This window comes from Lotus japonicus, chromosome 6 (assembly GCF_012489685.1).
Source record: "Lotus japonicus ecotype B-129 chromosome 6, LjGifu_v1.2".
NCBI lineage: Eukaryota > Viridiplantae > Streptophyta > Magnoliopsida > Fabales > Fabaceae > Lotus > Lotus japonicus.
Genome location: NC_080046.1, coordinates 41,026,137 through 41,045,691, shown reverse-complemented (window position 1 = coordinate 41,045,691; position 19,555 = coordinate 41,026,137). Strand labels below are relative to the sequence as shown.

General features: G+C 40.2%; 1 protein-coding gene across 1 annotated transcript; it reads left to right on the top strand.

Moving 5' to 3' along the window:
- Positions 1–7,038: 7,038 nt before the first annotated feature.
- On the top strand, positions 7,039–16,451 carry LOC130724099 (NAD-dependent protein deacetylase SRT1-like). Its single transcript, XM_057575274.1, has 3 exons — positions 7,039–7,392; positions 14,088–14,190; positions 15,342–16,451. The coding sequence occupies exons 2-3, from the start codon at positions 14,116–14,118 to the stop codon at positions 15,627–15,629; spliced, it is 363 nt and encodes a 120-aa protein (XP_057431257.1). The 5' UTR covers positions 7,039–7,392; positions 14,088–14,115; the 3' UTR covers positions 15,630–16,451.
- Positions 16,452–19,555: the final 3,104 nt, after the last annotated feature.

Here is a 19,555-nt window from a genome sequence, read left to right as displayed (position 1 = left end):
CATGGAAGCGTGAGATTTCATCGTCGTTTACCCTAGGACAACGACAGGGAACATTGGTTTAGTTGGATACGTGTGTGTTGGGAGGACGATACATTGTTTGACTAACCTTATCACCTAACTTCATATGTTGAGATTATGATGATTTGATGTTGATGAACATCGTTAGGTATTAATGATTGAACTGTGTAGGAGATTCGAGAACATGCTATGTATATACCTTAGAGTAGGCAATACATAACTTATATGTATATATATACAACATATATATACAACATATGTATATATCCCCTTTATCACAAGTTGATTGTATATCTATTGTATTCTGTAAGTTGACCCTAGCGCCTTGGCTTTGTTTGTATGTTTGTGTTTGGGCGGTCGGCCTGCTGCCAGGCGTCTGTCAGCCGGTTCGTGATGATTCGTTGTGCGGGAAAGACCCGGAGCGGAACGACTATTACTGACGCTTTCGACGAGGACCCGGACTTCATGCCTGATCGAGGGAGGGTCGATGATAGTAGTGTGGGGTTTGGGTGGTTAGAGTCTTTTGGAGTTGGTTGTTACTGTAATAGCTCTGATTCGTTTTTCTTTTGGGACAGGGTAGGTTCCCGATGCATGGCTTTTGTGTGATTCTCTTACGGAGGGATCACAGTGAGTCAGTCGGACCATAGGGGTCTTTGCTTAGGCCATTTTGAGGCCGACTTTCTCCTAGTGGTTTGTAATTATAATTTTCTCACTTACACTTCTGGGTCTGTATATATTCGCCTACGAGCATGTTACCTTGGAGTCACTGCGTGTGCGCGTGACGGGATAGTGCAGCAGAGGCTGTACCTTTGTATATGTTGTATATCGGTTAGTTTAGTAGTCGGGTTTTGTCTTTACTTCCTTATCGTTTTGATTTAAAGGAAAGAAAACGAAAAAAAAATTACCTGTTTTCCGCGTAAAGATTATTTTTGGTTACTAAAGTGACACCTGGAAATCGGGGTGTTACATAAAACAGATCCATCTGTTTGACTAACAGCTTTGCATCCGGTTTGATTGAAGATCACATCATAACCTTTGTCAGCAATTTGGCTTATGGAGAGCAAGTTGTGAAATAATCCTTCCACCAGAAGTACATCATTGATAACTGGAATTTTTCCATCTCCTATGGAACCTTTTCCAATAATTTTTCCCTTCTGGTTTCCTCCAAAGTCAACGTCTCCTCCTGACTTAAGCGGTGTCAGTTCTTGGAATATAGACCTTGTGCCCGTCATGTGTCGCGAGCATCCACTGTCCAGGTACCATGACAGGTGTCTTAACTGAGCTGCATAAGATGTCTGCAACAGGAATAATTTTTGTTTTAGGTACCCATATCTTGGGTCCTTTCTTGTTAGTTTTCCTAGAAGTTCTTGGAACTTTGGGTGCAACAGGAGGATAATGCATAGGAACCTGAGTATAGTATCTAGACATGTCAAGTTTGAACTTTCCCTTTGGTTTCACCACCTTTGGTTTAACCTTCTCTGGAATGATCGTGCCAGTGGGAACGAAATGCTTATGCAATGGTTCGCGTTTGGGCTCAGATGACTTATCTTTCATGGATTGAAAGTAGTCAAGGCCACTGTTCCCATTTCTGCTCATGCCATAGATCATTGAAGCCATAAGACTTCTGTCTATGCCCTTTGCAAGGAACTTTTGAAACGCTTTCTCATATTTTGTCTCATACTTAACATCAGATGATGCAAGTTGATCTTCTAGCACATCATTTTTAGCACGAAGAACAACATTGTCATTAACAAGAATATAGTTTTCATCCATGAGTTCAGAGACTGACTTCTCATGAACTTCTATAGAACTGGTTTTAGCAGCATATTTCTTTTTGAGCTCTTTATGCTTATTTAGCAGAATATCATGTTTCTTCATTATTTCAGATAAAGCAGTTCTTAGCTCAGATAGAGAAAAGTTAGAGAATACCTCATCATCATTCTCAGAGTCTAAATCATCTTCTGAAGCTCCAGCACCTCTGCTAGTGGTAGCCATTAGAGCCTCCACAGCTTCATCTTCTTCTGACTCAGCTTCATCAGAATCAGTTGCATCAAAGGTTATGAGAGCTTTCTTCTTGAAGACTTTTCTTGGTCTCTTATCCTTCTTAAGCTTGGGACAGTCACTCTTGTAATGCCCAGATTCCTTGCACTCGAAGCAAGTGACTTCCTTTCCAGATGACTTCTTCTGACCAGATGAAGATTCATATCTTCCTGAACTTTTCTTTGGTCCTTTGCCTTTGCTATGTCTGTTCTTCCAGAGTTTGCTTAACCTCTTTGTGAAATGAGACAGCTCTTCATCATCAGACGCATCTGATAGCTCTTCAGATGAATTTTCTTCTTCTGCCTGATAGGCTTTTGCTTTGTCAGACTTTGACTTGAGAGCAATAGACTTGTCTTTCTTCTGAGGCTTGTCTCCTTTGAGTTCAATCTCATGGCTTCTGAGATGACTCACGAGCTCTTCTAACTTCAAAGAGTTCAAATTTCTGGAGAGTTTCAGGGCAGTGACAAAAGCTCTCCACTCCTTAGGCAAACTTCTGATAATCTTCTTGACATGATCACCAGTAGAGTAGCCCTTGTTTAGCACTCTGATTCCAGCAATCAGAGTTTGAAACCTTGAGTACATCTCCTCAATGGTTTCACCAGATTCCATCTTAAACTGCTCATATTGTTGTATGAGAGCAAGAGCCTTGGTTTCCTTGACCTCTTCATTTCCTTCATGCGTCATGACCAAGGAGTCAAAGATGGATTTAGCAGTTTCTTTGTCAGAGATCTTCTCATACTCAATGTATGATATTGAGCTGAATAGCATGGACTTCGCCTTGTGATGATCCTTGAAACGCTTCTTCTGAGCGTCAGTCATTTCAGAACGAGGGATCTTCACTCCTGAAGCATCTACTGGATCAGTATAGCCTTCAATGACCATATCCCAGAGATCTGGGTCAGTGCCAAGGAAATAACATTCTATTCTATCTTTCCAGTACTCAAACTTTTCACCATCAAAGATTGATGCTCTGAGTTGATTGTTGTCAGCGGAAGTATTGGCTTGGGCCATTGTTTGTTTTTCACACAAGGTTCTGGATCACTGAACACTGTTAGGTGTTGAAATCAGAACTGGAGCTCTGATACCAATTGAAGGTGCGAAAAACACTAGAAAGGGGGGTTTGAATAGAGTTTTTCTATCTCGGATATACTTTTTAGCTTTTTCAAAACTCAAAGATAAAAACTAAGTGCTGAATAATATGAAGTAAAGCACACGAGTATTTTATCCTGGTTCACTTGAGATAAAAGCTCAAGCTAATCCAGTCCACCTGTGAGGGTGATTTCTTCCTTCTTCTGATGAAGGCAATCCACTAAAATCAATGAGTGTTACAACTGCACTTTGCAACCTGCTAAGTGACTAACAGTACACTGATTTACTCACTAGTATCCTCTTAAGAAGCTGATCTACCGATCCTCTTAAGACTAGCTAAATACTGAATCAGCCTTGATTCAGTCCTCTCAAGATCCGACCAACCTTGGTCTCTTGATGAACTTTACAATATGATGTAAAAGGTTTCGGGTTTACAATGAGTGCTTCTAACAAGCGAATAGTAAACTCGGATGTTTAAGAACAGTGAAGAAATGATGCTAAGAGAATGGTTCGTTTGTGTTGAATATTTTCAGCAAAGTTTCTTCGCCTCTTTCTTCTTTCTTCAGCCTTTATATACTTTAAGACTTGTGATGTAGCCGTTGCTAGGGTTTTATTCGTTGGAGTGGCAATTCTGTAATATCAGACTGCTAGGCTGTACAAGGTAGGTGGCGGACAGACTGAGACTTGTACGACGTTGTACTGTGATAGCGACCTGTCCTTTCACCAGTTGACTTGTGATGAGGGAGCTTCAGATGAACGTTGATGAAGCTTCTGATTATCGTCAGATTGAAGCTTGGATTCTTCTGACCATGCAACTTCTGCTACTGAACTAGTTCCTCACAACTTCTGATCGTTAGAGCTAGAATAGCTTGGGTCTTCAGAACCAACTTCTTGTAAGTCCTCAGAACTTGAGTCTTCTGCTTCTGGACCGTTCCACTGGAACATCTGGTCTTCAGAACTTCTGACTTGAGTTCTTCAGAACTTCTTGAGAGCTTCCATCTTCAGAGCTTCTGAAGTATTTGCCACTGTTCAGAACGAACATGATAGATTAAATAGCTCTCTTTTTAGTAACCCTTGGTTCTTCTTCTTCTGAACGAATAGGCTTGGGTCAGATTCAGAACCTGTTTGTCACAACTCAAAAGGACAAACGTTAGGGTACCACAATTGTTCATCATCACAAACCTTAATTGTAATCATCAAAACATAGAGATGCAACCACTGATCAAACCTTGATCTTACATATATCTTTCCATGATATTTGTTATTTATTTCTCATTTAGCTCATTTGAAACTTAATTTCTATCATTGTAAGGCTTTTGAAGTTGTTCGGTGCAGGAAATTCATACCCACACACACAAAGAAAATGAAAATGGGGTGGAGTTTACTTATAAGATCTTCATATATTTTGATGATGATTGAAGTTGATAATTTGATTTTAAAATGTTCTATTGGTAACTGAAAGGTGTTATGATTTTTATTTTCCCCCTTGCAGCATGCTTTTATAGCTAGGTACTCTTTTTTTTTTTTTTGTAAATCTTTCTCATCAAAGATCATATACTCTTCGATGGTTTCAGTCATTCCAGCCTATTTGCTTTGAAGGATTTCTCACCATCATGCTTGAATGCATTTACATTTATCTGGAGGTTAGGTGTGATGCATTTAAACCTCTGCTTGCCTGTCCGCTTTACATGCTTTGAGATGCAAATGTCCATGGTATATCTTCCTGTGTAGTTGCATAAATTTGAATGTGTTGGTTTGCTCTAAACAAATCTACTGAGTTTGAATCTGCTTTAAATTTTCAAATGAGTTTATGTTTATTTGTTTCCTTTATTGAAAATCCAGTTATTGGGAAAAGAAAATAATAGTTAGCTATGCTCAAAACGTCCAACTGTTATGGGATAGGCTGAATTGAAAAGAAAAAAGAAAAGGTATGTAGAAGATGGTTTGGATGCAGCTTGTGCTGTGGAAACAGTTTTTTATGCTCACCATTTTTGCAGTTCTATACCCTTTATAAGTTTCTGTTTCTCTCTTTTGAGTTCGACAAGTCCATCATGCATTTTTTATTGACAATTAGTATCAGTTCTTCCGAACTAAGAATCCATTGCCTCTCAGATGCTAGTGTCAAAACCACTGGACAAAGCTTTTTTGTATGATAGAATTTTTGTGCCTTCTTATTTCTTATACTCTTGCAACCAAAATGTTAGCAAAATCTATAGCAAAATCGCAAAATCCTAAGATTTTACGATTTTGCAGCACTGTTTCGATTCAAAACGCATGCAAAATCTTTTTTTGGTGGAACCCCGTAGAATCTTAGATTTTAATCGTAAAATCCTATTGAATCTTACGATTCTAGTATTTTTTTAATTTTTGAAGCTGATTCCTAAAATTGGGGAAACTAGAGAGTTTTTTGACTTTGTGAAAAAAACAACCCACCGCCCAGCATTTAGGGGATTTCGAAATTGAAGCTCTAATTGATTGTAGTTGTCAAATTTGAATGGTTAATTTATAAGAATTAATAACTGATCGTATATTTCGAAAAATCAACCCATGTGACCCAACCTTCATGCCTCTAATTGCCTATTTAATTCACTCATAGTAGAGTGAATTGAATTACGCATTCATACTCTGTTTTCTGTAGTCTCTATCTAGGTCTCTTCCTCTTATGTTTTCTCTTCATTCTTCAACATCTTTGTTTTCCTTCATTCTTCAACGTCTCTGTTTCATCTTTTAATTTCATGTTCTAGTACTCTTATGAGTTTGGATTGAGATTATGACTTATATGGATGTTAATCTGATGAATTTTTATTCCAATTTTTGTTAAATGATGTGACTTACAAGATATCAATGCTATTTTTTTGTTTTTCTATTTATGGTAGAATCTTACGATTCAATTTACGATTATACGATTTTGAACCTCCTCTCCGATTCTACGTAGAATCTAGCTTTTCACAACATTGCCTGCAACTCATGATCCTATCTTTGAAAAATTGGTTGCATTGTTCATGATCTCATAATTTTAGGTCAAACTCTTCTTGTATCACATAGCCTACCAATATAGTGATATACCAAGACACTGTAATACTTGCAGTTATATGAGTCATTGGTTTACATATCTCAATTCTCACAGTCCATTCCCTTGCATCACAGATAAAAGATTTGTAAACTAGTCTCTCCAAGTTGCTAGTTCTCATGTGCAGAAAGCAGCATTGCCTTTCATCGAGTCTGTTGAGGTGATATCACATGCTGAATCTCTTTCTGCCTTTTTTTATTATTTTACATCTATATTTCTATTTAGCTAGACTGAATTTCTTATTTACCAACATGTTTGGATTCCTTGCTCATTCCACTACTTATTTATGAACTTTATGTGGAATGGGATAGGAACAAGAAGATATAGAATATGGATTTGGGATTATTAGGTATATGGAATAAATAACATGTTGGAAATTCACTTCAGAAATTTATTATTATTTTGGGGTTTGTTAAGAGATGTAAATTGTTCTTGTGTTTTCACCCAGCAGTTTAAGCTTTTGTAAAAGTTCATTTTTTATATGGCATCAGAGTCTCGATCAAATCGTCAGAGTCTGATCCTTATCGCCCCCATTCTTCCAAATAAGAGATTGATTTAAGCAAATGTTTATGGTCCATGCTTAAAGCTCAAATGAAATTTGCATGAGGAAACATGTTTAGAAATGTAATAGATACATTTATGTAACTTCAGTGAATTGCTTAAGCTTTTGGGAAATGGGATTCTTTATAAGGTTATTAGATATTTTAATTTAATTAGGGTTATTGGGGGGGGGGGGGTAATTTTTTACTGTTTGACGTACTGAGTTCAACTTGAAATTGGTTTAGAAATCAAAATGCTACTAAACTTCTGTTTTCCCCTTCTCCATCATTCTTCTGCCTGCCCCTTTATATTTCCTGCTTTCATTTTCTCCTTTTTGATTTCTTCTCTCCTTCCCGTTCTTGATACCTGCTTACTCTCTGAATATTCTAGTGCCTTTGTGTTTGCTAGAGTGAAATTCAGATGATAAATCCTGCTAGTTCCCTTTTAAGGGAGAGCAAGAATGGAGCTTTCTAGCTGTATGCATTAACCAATCTCATGTTTTGATGAAAAGAGATATAATAAGGGAAAGCTAGAAATTGACTAGCATATCTGTCCTTTTCTGCAGGTCTCCTTCACAGACAAGGAAAATTACAAAGCAGCTATTCTGAATAAACAACCATTTCAGCTTAAAAGGGGTTAGTATTTAAAATATATAGAAAATGTTTTTAGAAATAAACACTTGAAAAATGTGGCACTAGTTGGAAACGTGTAGTTCCAATGATATACAAGGCTAGCTAGTAGTAAATAGGCATGTAATGCAAAATTTAGAGGTGTGGAGAACACTAATCACCTCTCCACAATGTACTACTAGCTAGCCTTGTATACCATTGGAACTACACGTTTCCAACCAGTGCCACACTTTTCAAGTGTTTATTTCTAACATTGTGGAGAGGTGATTAGTGTTCTCCACACCTCTAAATTTTGCATTACATGCCTATTTATAGGCTTTGTTCCACCGACTTGTGAATGTCGGTTTCTATTACTTTAATTTTAGTACATTCTAGAGTTATACTGTACTACACATTTCTACACAGCTCTTGTACTTCTAGAAATCTTTAGTGGCATGTGGAAATTTGTAGCACACATTTTCAACACTCCTCCTTGATACAAATTTCCATGATTGTAAGCATCAGTTCGCAGCTCTTCCAATCTTGCTCTTGGCAATGTCTCTGTGGATTTATCTACTAGCTACTCTTCAGCCTTGTTGTAGTCGAACTTGCTCTTGGCAATGTGTCTGTGGATTTATCTACTAGCTACTCTTCAGCCTTGTTGTAGTCGAACTGAATCTCTTTAGTTGTCTTTGCTTTCATCGTTGATGGTGCAATTTTAGTTGGCTTCTCTTTTGAACCATTCTTCTTGCCTCCAACCCATCGAGGTAGAGCTTGTTGTTGCCGGCTATTTCATCACTCTCATCAAATCCAACTAGAGTCATTTTGTTGGATTTGGATTGCCTGGGCATGTACTCAAGTGGAACCTCAGAGGCCGTCATCATAGTCAGGCATGTGCTCCTTCTAGATGAACTTGAGTCTCAGAGGCCCTTAGCTATTTTTGTTTAGATGACAGATTTCACCAAAATGTAGAGATGGTGATAGATGAAGGTCGAGTGATATTAGCCATAGTTTAGAAAGTGTATAAAGGTGGGTTAAGAGTGCAAGGGTAGTTTTTAAAATAGTAGGTGAGTAGTATCACTACGCCCAGTGTATGACCGAACGCAGCTCTGATACCACTGTTAGTATTTAAAATATATAGAAATAGGCTTTGTTCCACCGACTTGTGAATGTCGGTTTCTATTACTTTAATTTTAGTACATTCTAGAGTTATACTGTACTACACATTTCTACACAGATCTTGTACTTATAGAAATCTTTAGTGGCATGTGAAAATTTGTAGCACACATTTTCAACAAAAGGTTTTCTCATGCTGTGTTTCTTTGTGCCTTAAATCAGTTTTTTCTGAGTTTATTAGTCCTTACATACTTGACGAGATTACTGATAAGTATAGACCTTTAATTAGGAAGGTCTATGTTAGGAGGAAGAGGGGAGTAGCAGGGAATAATAATCCTGTAACTGACTCCAACTGATCTAAGGGAAGGTTAGGATTCTGTTATTCTGATTAGCACTCTGTAACTGACAACTACCTACTATAAAGGTTAGTTAGCAGGGTAGTTAGAATCACTTTTGGGTTGTTAGGAATAGTGGAGAGTCTGGTCTCTCGAATAACCAGTGGGTTCCTTTGTAAGTTTGTGAGTTTCCTCTGTACCTTCTTAGATTCAGAGAGAGTTTTCAATACAATTCTACTCAGTTTTCTCTTGAGTTTATCATTGGTATCAGAGCTCCATCCAGGAGCTGTGGTATCGAACTTCTATGGTCAAGAGCAGAATGGAGGCAAGAATCGAGAATGTGGAGCGCAAGATGGAGCAGATCTTGGAGGTTCTGGATCGTTTGGATCGGGACCGCGAGGAAGATCGAAGGAATCGCGATGCAAACCGAGCAGGAGATGAAGAACGATTGAAGCAATTGGAGGTGCGGCTGGAAGGTTTGTCACGCAACCGCGAGGAAGTGGTGGTGACGCGAGCGACGCCGGAGACGGCGACGGCGTAGGACGCGGAGACGGCGGTGCAAGGTGCGAATCGCTGGCGCAAGATGGAAATTCCAGTCTGTGATGGAAGCGAAGATGCGTTTGGTTGGGTCAACAAACTGGAAAGGTATTTTCGCATCAAGGGAGCGATGGAGGAAGAGAAGCTACAAGCGGTGGTGGTGGCTTTGGATGGAAAAGCGTTAAGCTGGTTTCAATGGTGGGAACCTTGTCACCTGCAAGCGTCTTGGGAGCAATTCAAGCGTGCGATCTTGGAGAGGTTTCAGTCCTCTGTTTCGCAGAGTCCGTTTGCAGCGTTGCTAGCGTTGAAACAGGGTGGCAGCGTTGCGGAATTCGTGGATCAATTTGAAAGATTTTCTGGGATGATGAAAGGTGTGGAAGAAGATCACCTGAGAGAGGATTTCCTCAACGGATTGAAGGAGGAATTAACGGCAGAGGTGAAGCTGTATGAACCAAAGACTCTGACAGAGTTGGTTAAGAAATCGTTAATGGTGGAGCAGAAGAACAGTGCAGTTCAGAGAGCGGGAACTGGTGGTTGGGGGGGAAGAACATGCTCTAATTTTTGGGGTTTTCCTCCATCTAGATCGGTGGTGATGGACACGGGGCAGAGGAACCCGTTGCGACCTACAAATTCAACAGCTGCAGTGATCAATCCAGCACCTGCAGTTGGGACTAGTTCAGGGGACAAAGGTTTACCAAGGGTGAGACCTACTGGTTTTCGTAGGTTATCTGAGGCAGAGATGCAAGAGAAGATTAGGAAAGGGGAGTGTTTCAGATGTGAGGAAAAGTTTGGCCCAAACCATGTTTGCAAGAACAAGCAGCTACGAGTGATGTTGTTGGGAGAAGAGGAGGTAACGGATCCAGAACAGGAGGACAATCTTGAAACTGATACAGACCAAGTTGAGCCACAACTGTTCCAGTTATCTCTCAAGAGCATAGCTGGTTTTACTTCTAGAAGATCTTTGAAGGTTTGGGGACAGTTGGGGCAACATAAGGTCATTGTTTTGGTGGATTGTGGTGATACACACAATTTTATTTCACAGGATCTGGTCAATTCTTTGAAATTACCAGTGGCAGAAACTCCTCCCTACATGGTGGAGGTTGGTGATGGGCATAAGGTGAAATGCCAAGGCAAGTGCATAGATGTACAGCTGAGCATTCAGGGCATTCCAATTACACAGGAGCTTTTCCTCTTCAATTTGGGGGGTGTGGATGTGGTTTTAGGTCTGGAATGGTTGGCAAGTTTGGGGAACATAAGGGCCAATTTTGAGGAGTTAACTTTGAGGTTTAAAGTGGGGAGCAAGAAGGTGTTGCTGAAGGGTGAACCTGGACTCATTAGGAAAACTGCTTCTTTATCTTCCTTGGTCAAGGCTCTACAACAACAAGCTGAGGGGTTTTGGGTGGAGTTTCAGCAGCTGGCTGAAGTTCCAGATGAGTCAGTGGTTGTTCCAGTGCAGTTGCAGGGGTTGATGAAGAGTTACAACGAGTTATTCACTGCCATATAGGACTTACCCCCAGTAGAGTGCAAGATCATGCTATTCACTTGCAAGAGGGAGCTGCCATACCAAATATTCGCCCATACAGGTACCCCCACTACCAAAAGTCTGAAATAGAGAAATTAGTCAAGGAAATGCTAGTGGCTGGAATTATTAGGCCTAGCATTAGCCCATTTTCTAGTCCAGTTATTCTAGTCAAGAAAAAAGATGGGAGTTGGCGATTTTGCATTGATTACCGGGCTTTGAATAAGATTACCATCCCTAATAAATTTCCCATCCCCATTATTGATGAGTTATTAGATGAATTGGGGGAGGCTAAGGTTTTTTCTAAGCTAGACCTTCAATAGGGGTACCATCAAATTCGAATGAGGGCTTGTGACATAGAGAAGACAGCTTTTCGAACCCATGAGGGCCACTATGAGTTTTTAGTGATGCCTTTTGGGCTCACTAATGCTCCATCCACTTTCCAAGCCTTGATGAATGAGGTTTTAAAACCTTTGCTTCGGAAATTTGTTTTGGTGTTTTTTTATGATATCTTGGTCTATAGTTTGTCTATGGAAGACCACATCATTCATTTGGGACAAGTCTTTGAGCTGCTTTTTCAAAATGGGTTGAAATTAAATCAAAAAAAGTGCTTGTTTGGCCAAGAGAAATTAGAATACTTGGGTCATATTAGTTCTCAAGGGGCAGTGGCTGCAGATCCTAAGAAGCTTGAGGCTATGTGGTGTTGGCCTGTACCGAAAGATGTCAAGGGGTTGAGGGGGTTTTTGGGTCTCACAGGTTACTATAGAAGATTTGTGAGAGGTTATGGGAAAATTGCTAGACCCTTGACTTTGTTGCTCAAGAAGAATGGTTTTATGTGGAGTAAGGAGGCACAATTAGCTTTTGATCAGCTGAAACATGTCATGACTGACCTGCCAGCTTTAGCAGTCCCTGATTTTTCAAAGACCTTTGTTATTGAGACTGATGCTTCCGGTACAGGGCTAGGGGCAGTCCTTCTTCAAGAGGGAAGGCCTTTGGCATTTTGGAGCTCCACTTTGTCAGACCAAGGCCAGAGAAAATCTGTTTATGAGCGAGAATTGATGGCTGTGGTAAGGGCTGTACAGAGGTGGCGACACTACCTCTTGGGCAGTCATTTCATCATCAGAACAGACCAAAAGAGCCTTAAATTCCTCACTGACCAACGGTTATGGGCTGAGGAGCAGTTCAAATGGGTGTCCAAATTATTTGGTTATGATTTTGGGGTCCAATATAGGCCTGGCAAGGATAACTCAGCTGCTGATGCTTTGTCTAGAAGGGCTTCTTATTCAGCTATTTCAGTGGTGCATATCCAGGACCTAGAGGAATGGCAAGAAGAGGTGCAAAGGGATCCTAAGTTGCTGTCTATTATACAGGACTTGTTGCTTGACCCTAACTCTCATGAGGGTTTTCAACTTCTCAATCAGAAGTTGTATTACAAACAAAAGTTGGTGCTTCCTAAGCTCTCAGCTAGGATACCAATTCTACTCAAGGAATTCCATTCTTCCTTGGTGGGGGGTCACTCAGGGTTCTTTAGAACTTATAAGAGACTAGCAGCAGTGGTTTATTGGGAAGGAATGAGACTAGATATCCGGAATTTTGTGGCTGCTTGTGAGGTTTGTCAGCGTAACAAGTATGACACTTTGTCCCCTTCTGGATTATTGCAACCTCTACCTGTCCCTACTCAATTTTGGGCAGATATTTCAATGGATTTTTTGGGGGGGGCTGCCTAAATCTAAGGGGAAGGATACTATTTTTGTGGTGGTTGATCGGTTGACCAAGTATGCACACTTCATTCCCTTGAGCCACCCCAATTCTGCTAGTGATGTAGCTGTTGTTTTCATGCAGGAGATAGTCAGATTGCATGGTTTCCCTAGTTCCATAGTCTCGGATAGGGACTCTATTTTCCTTAGTAACTTTTGGAAGGCGTTGTTCAAAGCTGCAGGGACTCAGCTGAAGTATAGCTCTGCATACCACCCACAATATGATGGGCAAACAAAGGTTGTAAATAGGTGTCTCCAGGCATATTTGAGGTGTTTGACAGGTTCCAAGCCTAAGCAATGGGTTTCTTGTTTGCCCTGGGCTGAATATTGGTTCAATACCAATTACAACGTCTCCAGTAGAATGACCCCATACAAGGCTTTGTATGGGCAAGATCCCCTTTCTATTTTGCAGGGGTCTGCTATCCCTTCTAACTTGGAGGAAGTCCACCAACTTACCGTTGCCAGGGATGAGTTGTTGGCGGATCTGCGGGCAAATTTGCTGAAATCCCAGGATCTCATGCGCCAAGCAGCTAACAAGCATCGAAGGGAGGTGGTTTTTGAGGTTGGAGATCAGGTGTTTTTGAAGTTGCAGCGAAATCCTTGGCTCGTCGGGTGAATGAGAAGCTAAGTCCTCGCTTTTATGGGCCTTATCCAATTCTGGAGAGGATAGGCAAGGTAGCTTACAGGTTGGATTTGCCACCGCATAGTAAGATCCATCCTGTTTTTCATTCTTCTTTGCTTAAGAAGGTTGTTGGCCAAGGGTTTGTGCCTCAACCACTTCCTGAGACACTATCTGAGGAACAACAGCTCTTAGCTGTCCCGGAGGCTATCTTGGACATGCGGGAAGATGCTGCAGGCCAAGTTGAGGTGTTGATTCAGTGGGAAAACTTACCTGCTTATGAAACTAGCTGGGAATTGGCTGCCAAAATTCAGGAAGTCTTTCATGATTTCCACCTTGAGGACAAGGTGAAATTCATAGGGAGGGTATTGATAAGTATAGACCTTTAATTAGGAAGGTCTATGTTAGGAGGAAGAGGGGAGTAGCAGAGAATAATAACCCTGTAACTGACTCCAACTGATCTAAGGGGAGGTTAGGATTCTGTTATTCTGATTAGCACTCTGTAACTGACAACTACCTACTATAAAGGTTAGTTAGCAGGGTAGTTAGAATCACTTTTGGGTTGTTAGGAATAGTGGAGAGTCTGGTCTCTCGAATAACCAGTGGGTTCCTTTGTAAGTTTGTCTGTATCTTCTTGGATTCAGAGGGAGTTTTCAATACAATTCTACTCAGTTTTCTCTTGAGTTTATCAATTACAGTGAATTCCGAAGAATTGTGAAAATCTATATATGAAGTTTGGAAAAATCATAATTATTGTCTTTGCTGCTTAAATTTAGACACTCACTATAGATGTAATGCCCTGCACCTTCTTCCTTACATTTAAATGAATGATGTCACAGGAGAACAGCATATGACAAAGCATGTGAAATGGTTCTGAAACTCAATTTTGGTGATGGCTGTGGTTGCTCGTCTCTTGAAATCGATGTCCCAGTTGATTTTAAGGTGAGATAGTACTTAAATTTTTACCTATCTTCTGATACGATGCCTCACTTTCCATAAACCTCAATCTTCCTCATAAAGGACGGGCCCCCACAAGATTTAAGAATTCATTTGTAATACTCATTTTTAATAGTAGAAGATTGCCCCCATGTTATTTTCTTAACTTTTAAAGTGTTCCTACTACTCTAAAGATCCAACACTCTTAAAGCCTTTTGACAAAAGAAAAAAACACTCGAACCTCATCTACAATATAGAAAACACCATCCACTTTTTCAGTCCTGTGTAGTATTGGAAACTCGTTACTCATTATAAAACTAGTGTAAACGTGTCAGATTTTGATAATAAATTTTAAAAAAAAATGAATAGTATGGATAGTTAACCATACATTGATAGGTGTCAATAATATGGAAGGAAGGAGCCCATAGTAGTACATCAGTAGGACTACGAAATTTCCATCCGAACACAATAATGCCAAAATTTACCTCCAAACACAGCTAGGAACATGAAAATTGTAATTATATTCATTTTAACTTTTGCAATGGAAAATTTTCTTCAAATAAAATTAACAATAGATCAAACATCTTCTCTTGAATTAAGTAATGAATGGTTGAGTGACTGTTTACTTTATAGAGATTTTTAGTACCCAAAATAAAAATAAAAAATCATTCAAATGTTTTCAGAATATATTCATATTTTTAATGGAAGTGCATCATATATGCTTTTAGTGTTACAAATTAACACATGTAGTAATAATATATACACACCTTATTTTTAAAACACTTCATTTCCACCTCTTTTTGTTTTTATTTCTTTCATTTTACCATCTATCACATCTCATACTTTTTCTCTCTTACTTTTCATTTTCTTCCTATCTCTCTCATCATTCCACCTCTTTCACCTCAAAAGAGAGGTGTGTAAATAACATTACTCTTAACACATGTCACCAACAACTTAAAATTTCTTAGTTCGCCACTGTGTATATGTGTGTTTGGTTTTCCCCCACAACCTCAGATGTCTGGGTAAATAGGGTGTTGGGGGCAGAATCAGTATGCTCATTTCTTGTTTCTTTTGTGTCCAATCCTATTTTCTTCTTTTGTGTAATGAAAGATTTTGCACTATGCATCAAATTTGTTCCTGAAATTTTATGGTTACAGGTTTCTAATGACTGCATCAACTTTGACAAGGACGTCATATTCCAAAAACTGAGAGACAAGGCAATTCGCAAATCAAAATGCCGTCAGAATGCTGTTGTTGAGAGAAAGACAATCTTGACACCTAGAACTGATGTCACTACCTATGCCATTGTGACCAATGTTGTTCAGTACAATAAAACATGTAAAGAAGCTCTTGATTCTGTTAGCAATGGTGATGTTAAGAAAAGAAAAGCAAGCGTGACTGGTAAAAGATCTTCCAGGAAGCGTTCAAAAGGGTCCAAAGTGTAAATCAAGATCAGAGAAGGGTTAGAATTAGGTTTGTATGTATGATGCTGATATCAAACAGGAGAACTGACAGAATTGACAAAATGTAGAGACTGGGTGAATTTTGTTAGATGTTACACTCAGTCCCCTCTAAATGGTGTCCCAAATGCTGAAAACTTGACTGTAATTATTACTAAGCTTAGTGGGTTATTTTTTTGGTGTGGCTTTTGGGATGTTTTTTCTGAAAAATTATATGTACTTCTCTGGTTTTATTGATCTTTGTGAAGTCACTTGGATTCCATCACTAGAAACATGTATTTCTTTGCGTTAAATTTAATGGAAAAATTTATTATGCTCATCTAAAAACTTGTGTAAGGTTGCACATTGGTCTTTTGACCCACTATAGCAAGTTTAAAAAAAAAACAAAAAACATATTTTCTTAATTAAGCATTTATTTTTAATTAATTAAAAAAGAAAACATTTATCCTTAATCTTAATCTGTTCCTCTTCCTCTTTATCAAAAAAAAAATATGTTCCTCTTCTCTCTCCCTTCATCACCTCTTCTCTCTTTGTCTTCCCCACAGACCTTTCTCCTTCATCTCCTCTGTTATTCTCACCAACAACCCAAAAAAATTCATATCTGAAAAAAAAACCATCCAACCGCACCGACCTTCGCCGTTGGGGCTGCATCTCCGTGGGTGGCCTTCGCCGTTAAGTTGCATCTCCCTCTTGATCTGGATCTCGTTCAACAGCCGTGGGTCGAGAAAGAAGATCTGAGGGTGATATGGATTTTGGAGAGAAAAGGCGTGACGGCGGTGGCAGAGAGAAGAAGCCCATCGCACCCCATCCCACCCTCACCCCCAACCCCTCCCAGAAACTAAGCCCAAAAACCCAACCCAAAACCAAAGAGAAGATGAAGGAGCAAAAATCAGAGGTGCGAGAAGGAGAGCGATGGAGTGACTGCAGAAGATTCGTCGCACAGATCTGGTTCCCATCAGATGGAGCGATGGAGTAAGCCTTCTACTCTTCATCAAGATCTGGTTTTTTTTCTTCTGTTTTTAGCCCAGAAGAGACACACCCAAGTTCTGGGTTGTTTATGGGGTCGTAAAGTGGTGTTTGGAAGCCAAAAAATTGGGACTTTGGGGTCGTATGGACGTGTATGACGGTGTGATGGAGGTTACTTGAACTGAGGGCGGGAAAGCTGCGAGTGGTGGTGGTGGAGGCGTTGCGCAGTGCGGTGGAAGGCGTGGTGGTGCATTTGACTTCTCTCTGTCAAAGATGAAGAAATTTGGGAAGAAACTTAAAACTGTTGAAGATGTTGAAAGAGAGTGAGCGTGGGTTTTTCTTGGCTGAAAGGAAGAAGGAGGTTGGGATATGAAGGTGGTGTTGCATATCTGGGGAGTTGCGGTGGCTAGGAAAAAGAAGAGGAGGAAAGGGTTAGGGTTGGGAGATAGGGACTGGAGATGGGAGGAGTAAGGTGAGGATGATCTGGGGAGTTTTGCAGAAGAATTTTTTTTTTTGGGTTTTAATTACTGAGTTAATAATTAACCTAATCCTTCATTAATTAGTTTACTAATATATATGTTTTTTATTTTTTTAAAAAAAAACTACTAAACTTGCTATTGCAGGTTAAAAAGCAAATGTGCAACCATGCACAAGTTTTTAGAGGTGTATAATAAATTCCTCCAAATTTAATATAGAAACTTATGCTCTCCCAAACATAGAAGCCTACTGAGTTTCCGAACGCACTTGGTGTGGGTTGAAATCTTCTGAGGTCACTTACATGGTTTTATGGGGGCTGATATGGAAATCTTCTAGCATGTTTTCCTATTTTACCCTTAAGGGCCCGTTTGGTGCGACGTATAGTATAAGGCCTGATAGTATAAGACCTGATAGTATAAGGCCTGATAGTATAAGTCCTGATAACTTTCTTATACTATCCAGCGTTTGGTCATACTCTGTATAATTCACCATATCGTTTAAATTAATGCAATTTTATATTTAATGAAGTATTGAATAATGATATATAATAATGAAAATTAAATATGGAGGTGGTTATAACGGTGGTGGCGGTGGTGACGGAAGTGGTGGTAGGTTGGTGGTGGTGGTGGCAATGGTGGTAGGTTGGTGGTGGTGGCGGTGGTGGTGACAGTGGAGATAGGTTGGTGGTGGTGGTGGCAGCGATGGTGGTTGTGGTGGTGGCGATGATAGGGTGTGGCGGTGGCGGCTGCGCTAGGGTGGCGGCTACGGTGGAGGGTGGAGGCAATGGTGGTGGTGGTGGCGATAGGGTGGTGGTTGTGGTGTCGGTGGTGGCAATAGAGTGGTGAAGACGATTATGGTGGTGGTGGCGATAGGGTGGTGGTTATGGTGTCGGTGGTGGCGGCGGTGGTGGTAGTGGTGGCGACGGTGGCGGTAGGGCAGCGGTGGTGGTGATCGGGTGGTGGCAGCGATGGTGGTTGTGGTGTTGGCGACGATAGGGTGGTGGTGGTTAGGCGGTGGCGGCGACGGTGGAGGGTGGAGGCAATGGTGGTGTAAGTTGGCAGAAATGGAGGGTGGTGGTGATGGTGACTTATACGTCACAACCTTATCATGCCTTATCCATCACTCACATGATGGATTAAATAATACGTCATTTTAACGTATAAGAGGACTTTGATGGATAAGCTTATACAATACAATGTCATCACTAAACAATGGATAAACTCATAATGTATTGTATAAGCTTATACTATCATGCCTAATACGACGTGCCAAACTATCTTTTTTTTCCAATTTACCATGGGACAAGCTATGAAGTATTCTTAGGCTATAATCTGTTGGTAAAAATCACTTATTATATCTGTCACATGTGGATATTTCGGATTCACTTATCAACTAGTTAGTTAATATCATATCATGCACCCTATACAGTAAGGGAGACTTTTTCTATTATAGGAGCGTCTCCACTTTTTTAGGAGGGTTTTCTTTCTTTTTGTAAGAGACTTCCATTTTCTGGGTAGGATTCTTTTTCATATTTGGTTTTCTCCTTTGCTTTTCCTCTCCTCCTATCCTTGCCACCACAGCTGCAGCTGTGATTCTACTCCTCAACTCCTTCCCCTCATCCCTCTCGGACTCACCATCCTTATCACTTGTAGTCGGGGCTCCAAAGCTTTGATTTTGGACGAAATTACTCCGTCACTAAAACCCGAATAGCCCCCTTGAATCACCACGACCAGACCACCCCAGGAAAGCCCATAATATCAAATATGCAATTTGCCTCCCATGTCACACACAATACCATCTTCCCCCACTTCGACCATCACGAATTGCCTAATCGAGACACTTTGTAGCCTTGGTCGCATATTCAACCGCGAAGAACCAAAGAACCATCGTAGTTCTGTCCTCGAGCTCAACTAAACCCACATCCACATAGCTTCATCGCGGCCACCTCACACCACCACGACGAACCACTACCCACGACACCCCTCCTCTGTGAACACCCCACTAAGCACTTAAACACCCCACTAAGCACTAAGTGCTTTCACTAACATAATTACAATTGACAGATGACTCTTCAAAACATGTAACAAATTCTCACTATCATATCATACTCCACTAGGAATTAAATCAAGGCTTATTAGCACTTTTGGTCCCCCAGGTTTATATAGTGTGCAAACGGAGTCCCTAAAGTTTAAAAATAGCATTTCGCTACCCCGACGTTTGGCTCCGTCAACACTTTTGGTCCCCCAACAATTTTCCGTCCAAAAACTAACGGTGATGAGGGTAAATGTGTAATTAAACAAAAAAATAATTAAAAAATTAAAAAAATTTAAGAACCAAGAAAATTATCCCACCCTTCATCTCCCTGATCAGCGTTATCACTTTGCCTAGAAAACTCATAAAAAAATATTTTCCTCTCCTAAACATCTTCATCTTCTCCAATTTGAACAGAGCACTCTTTCAACCAAAAG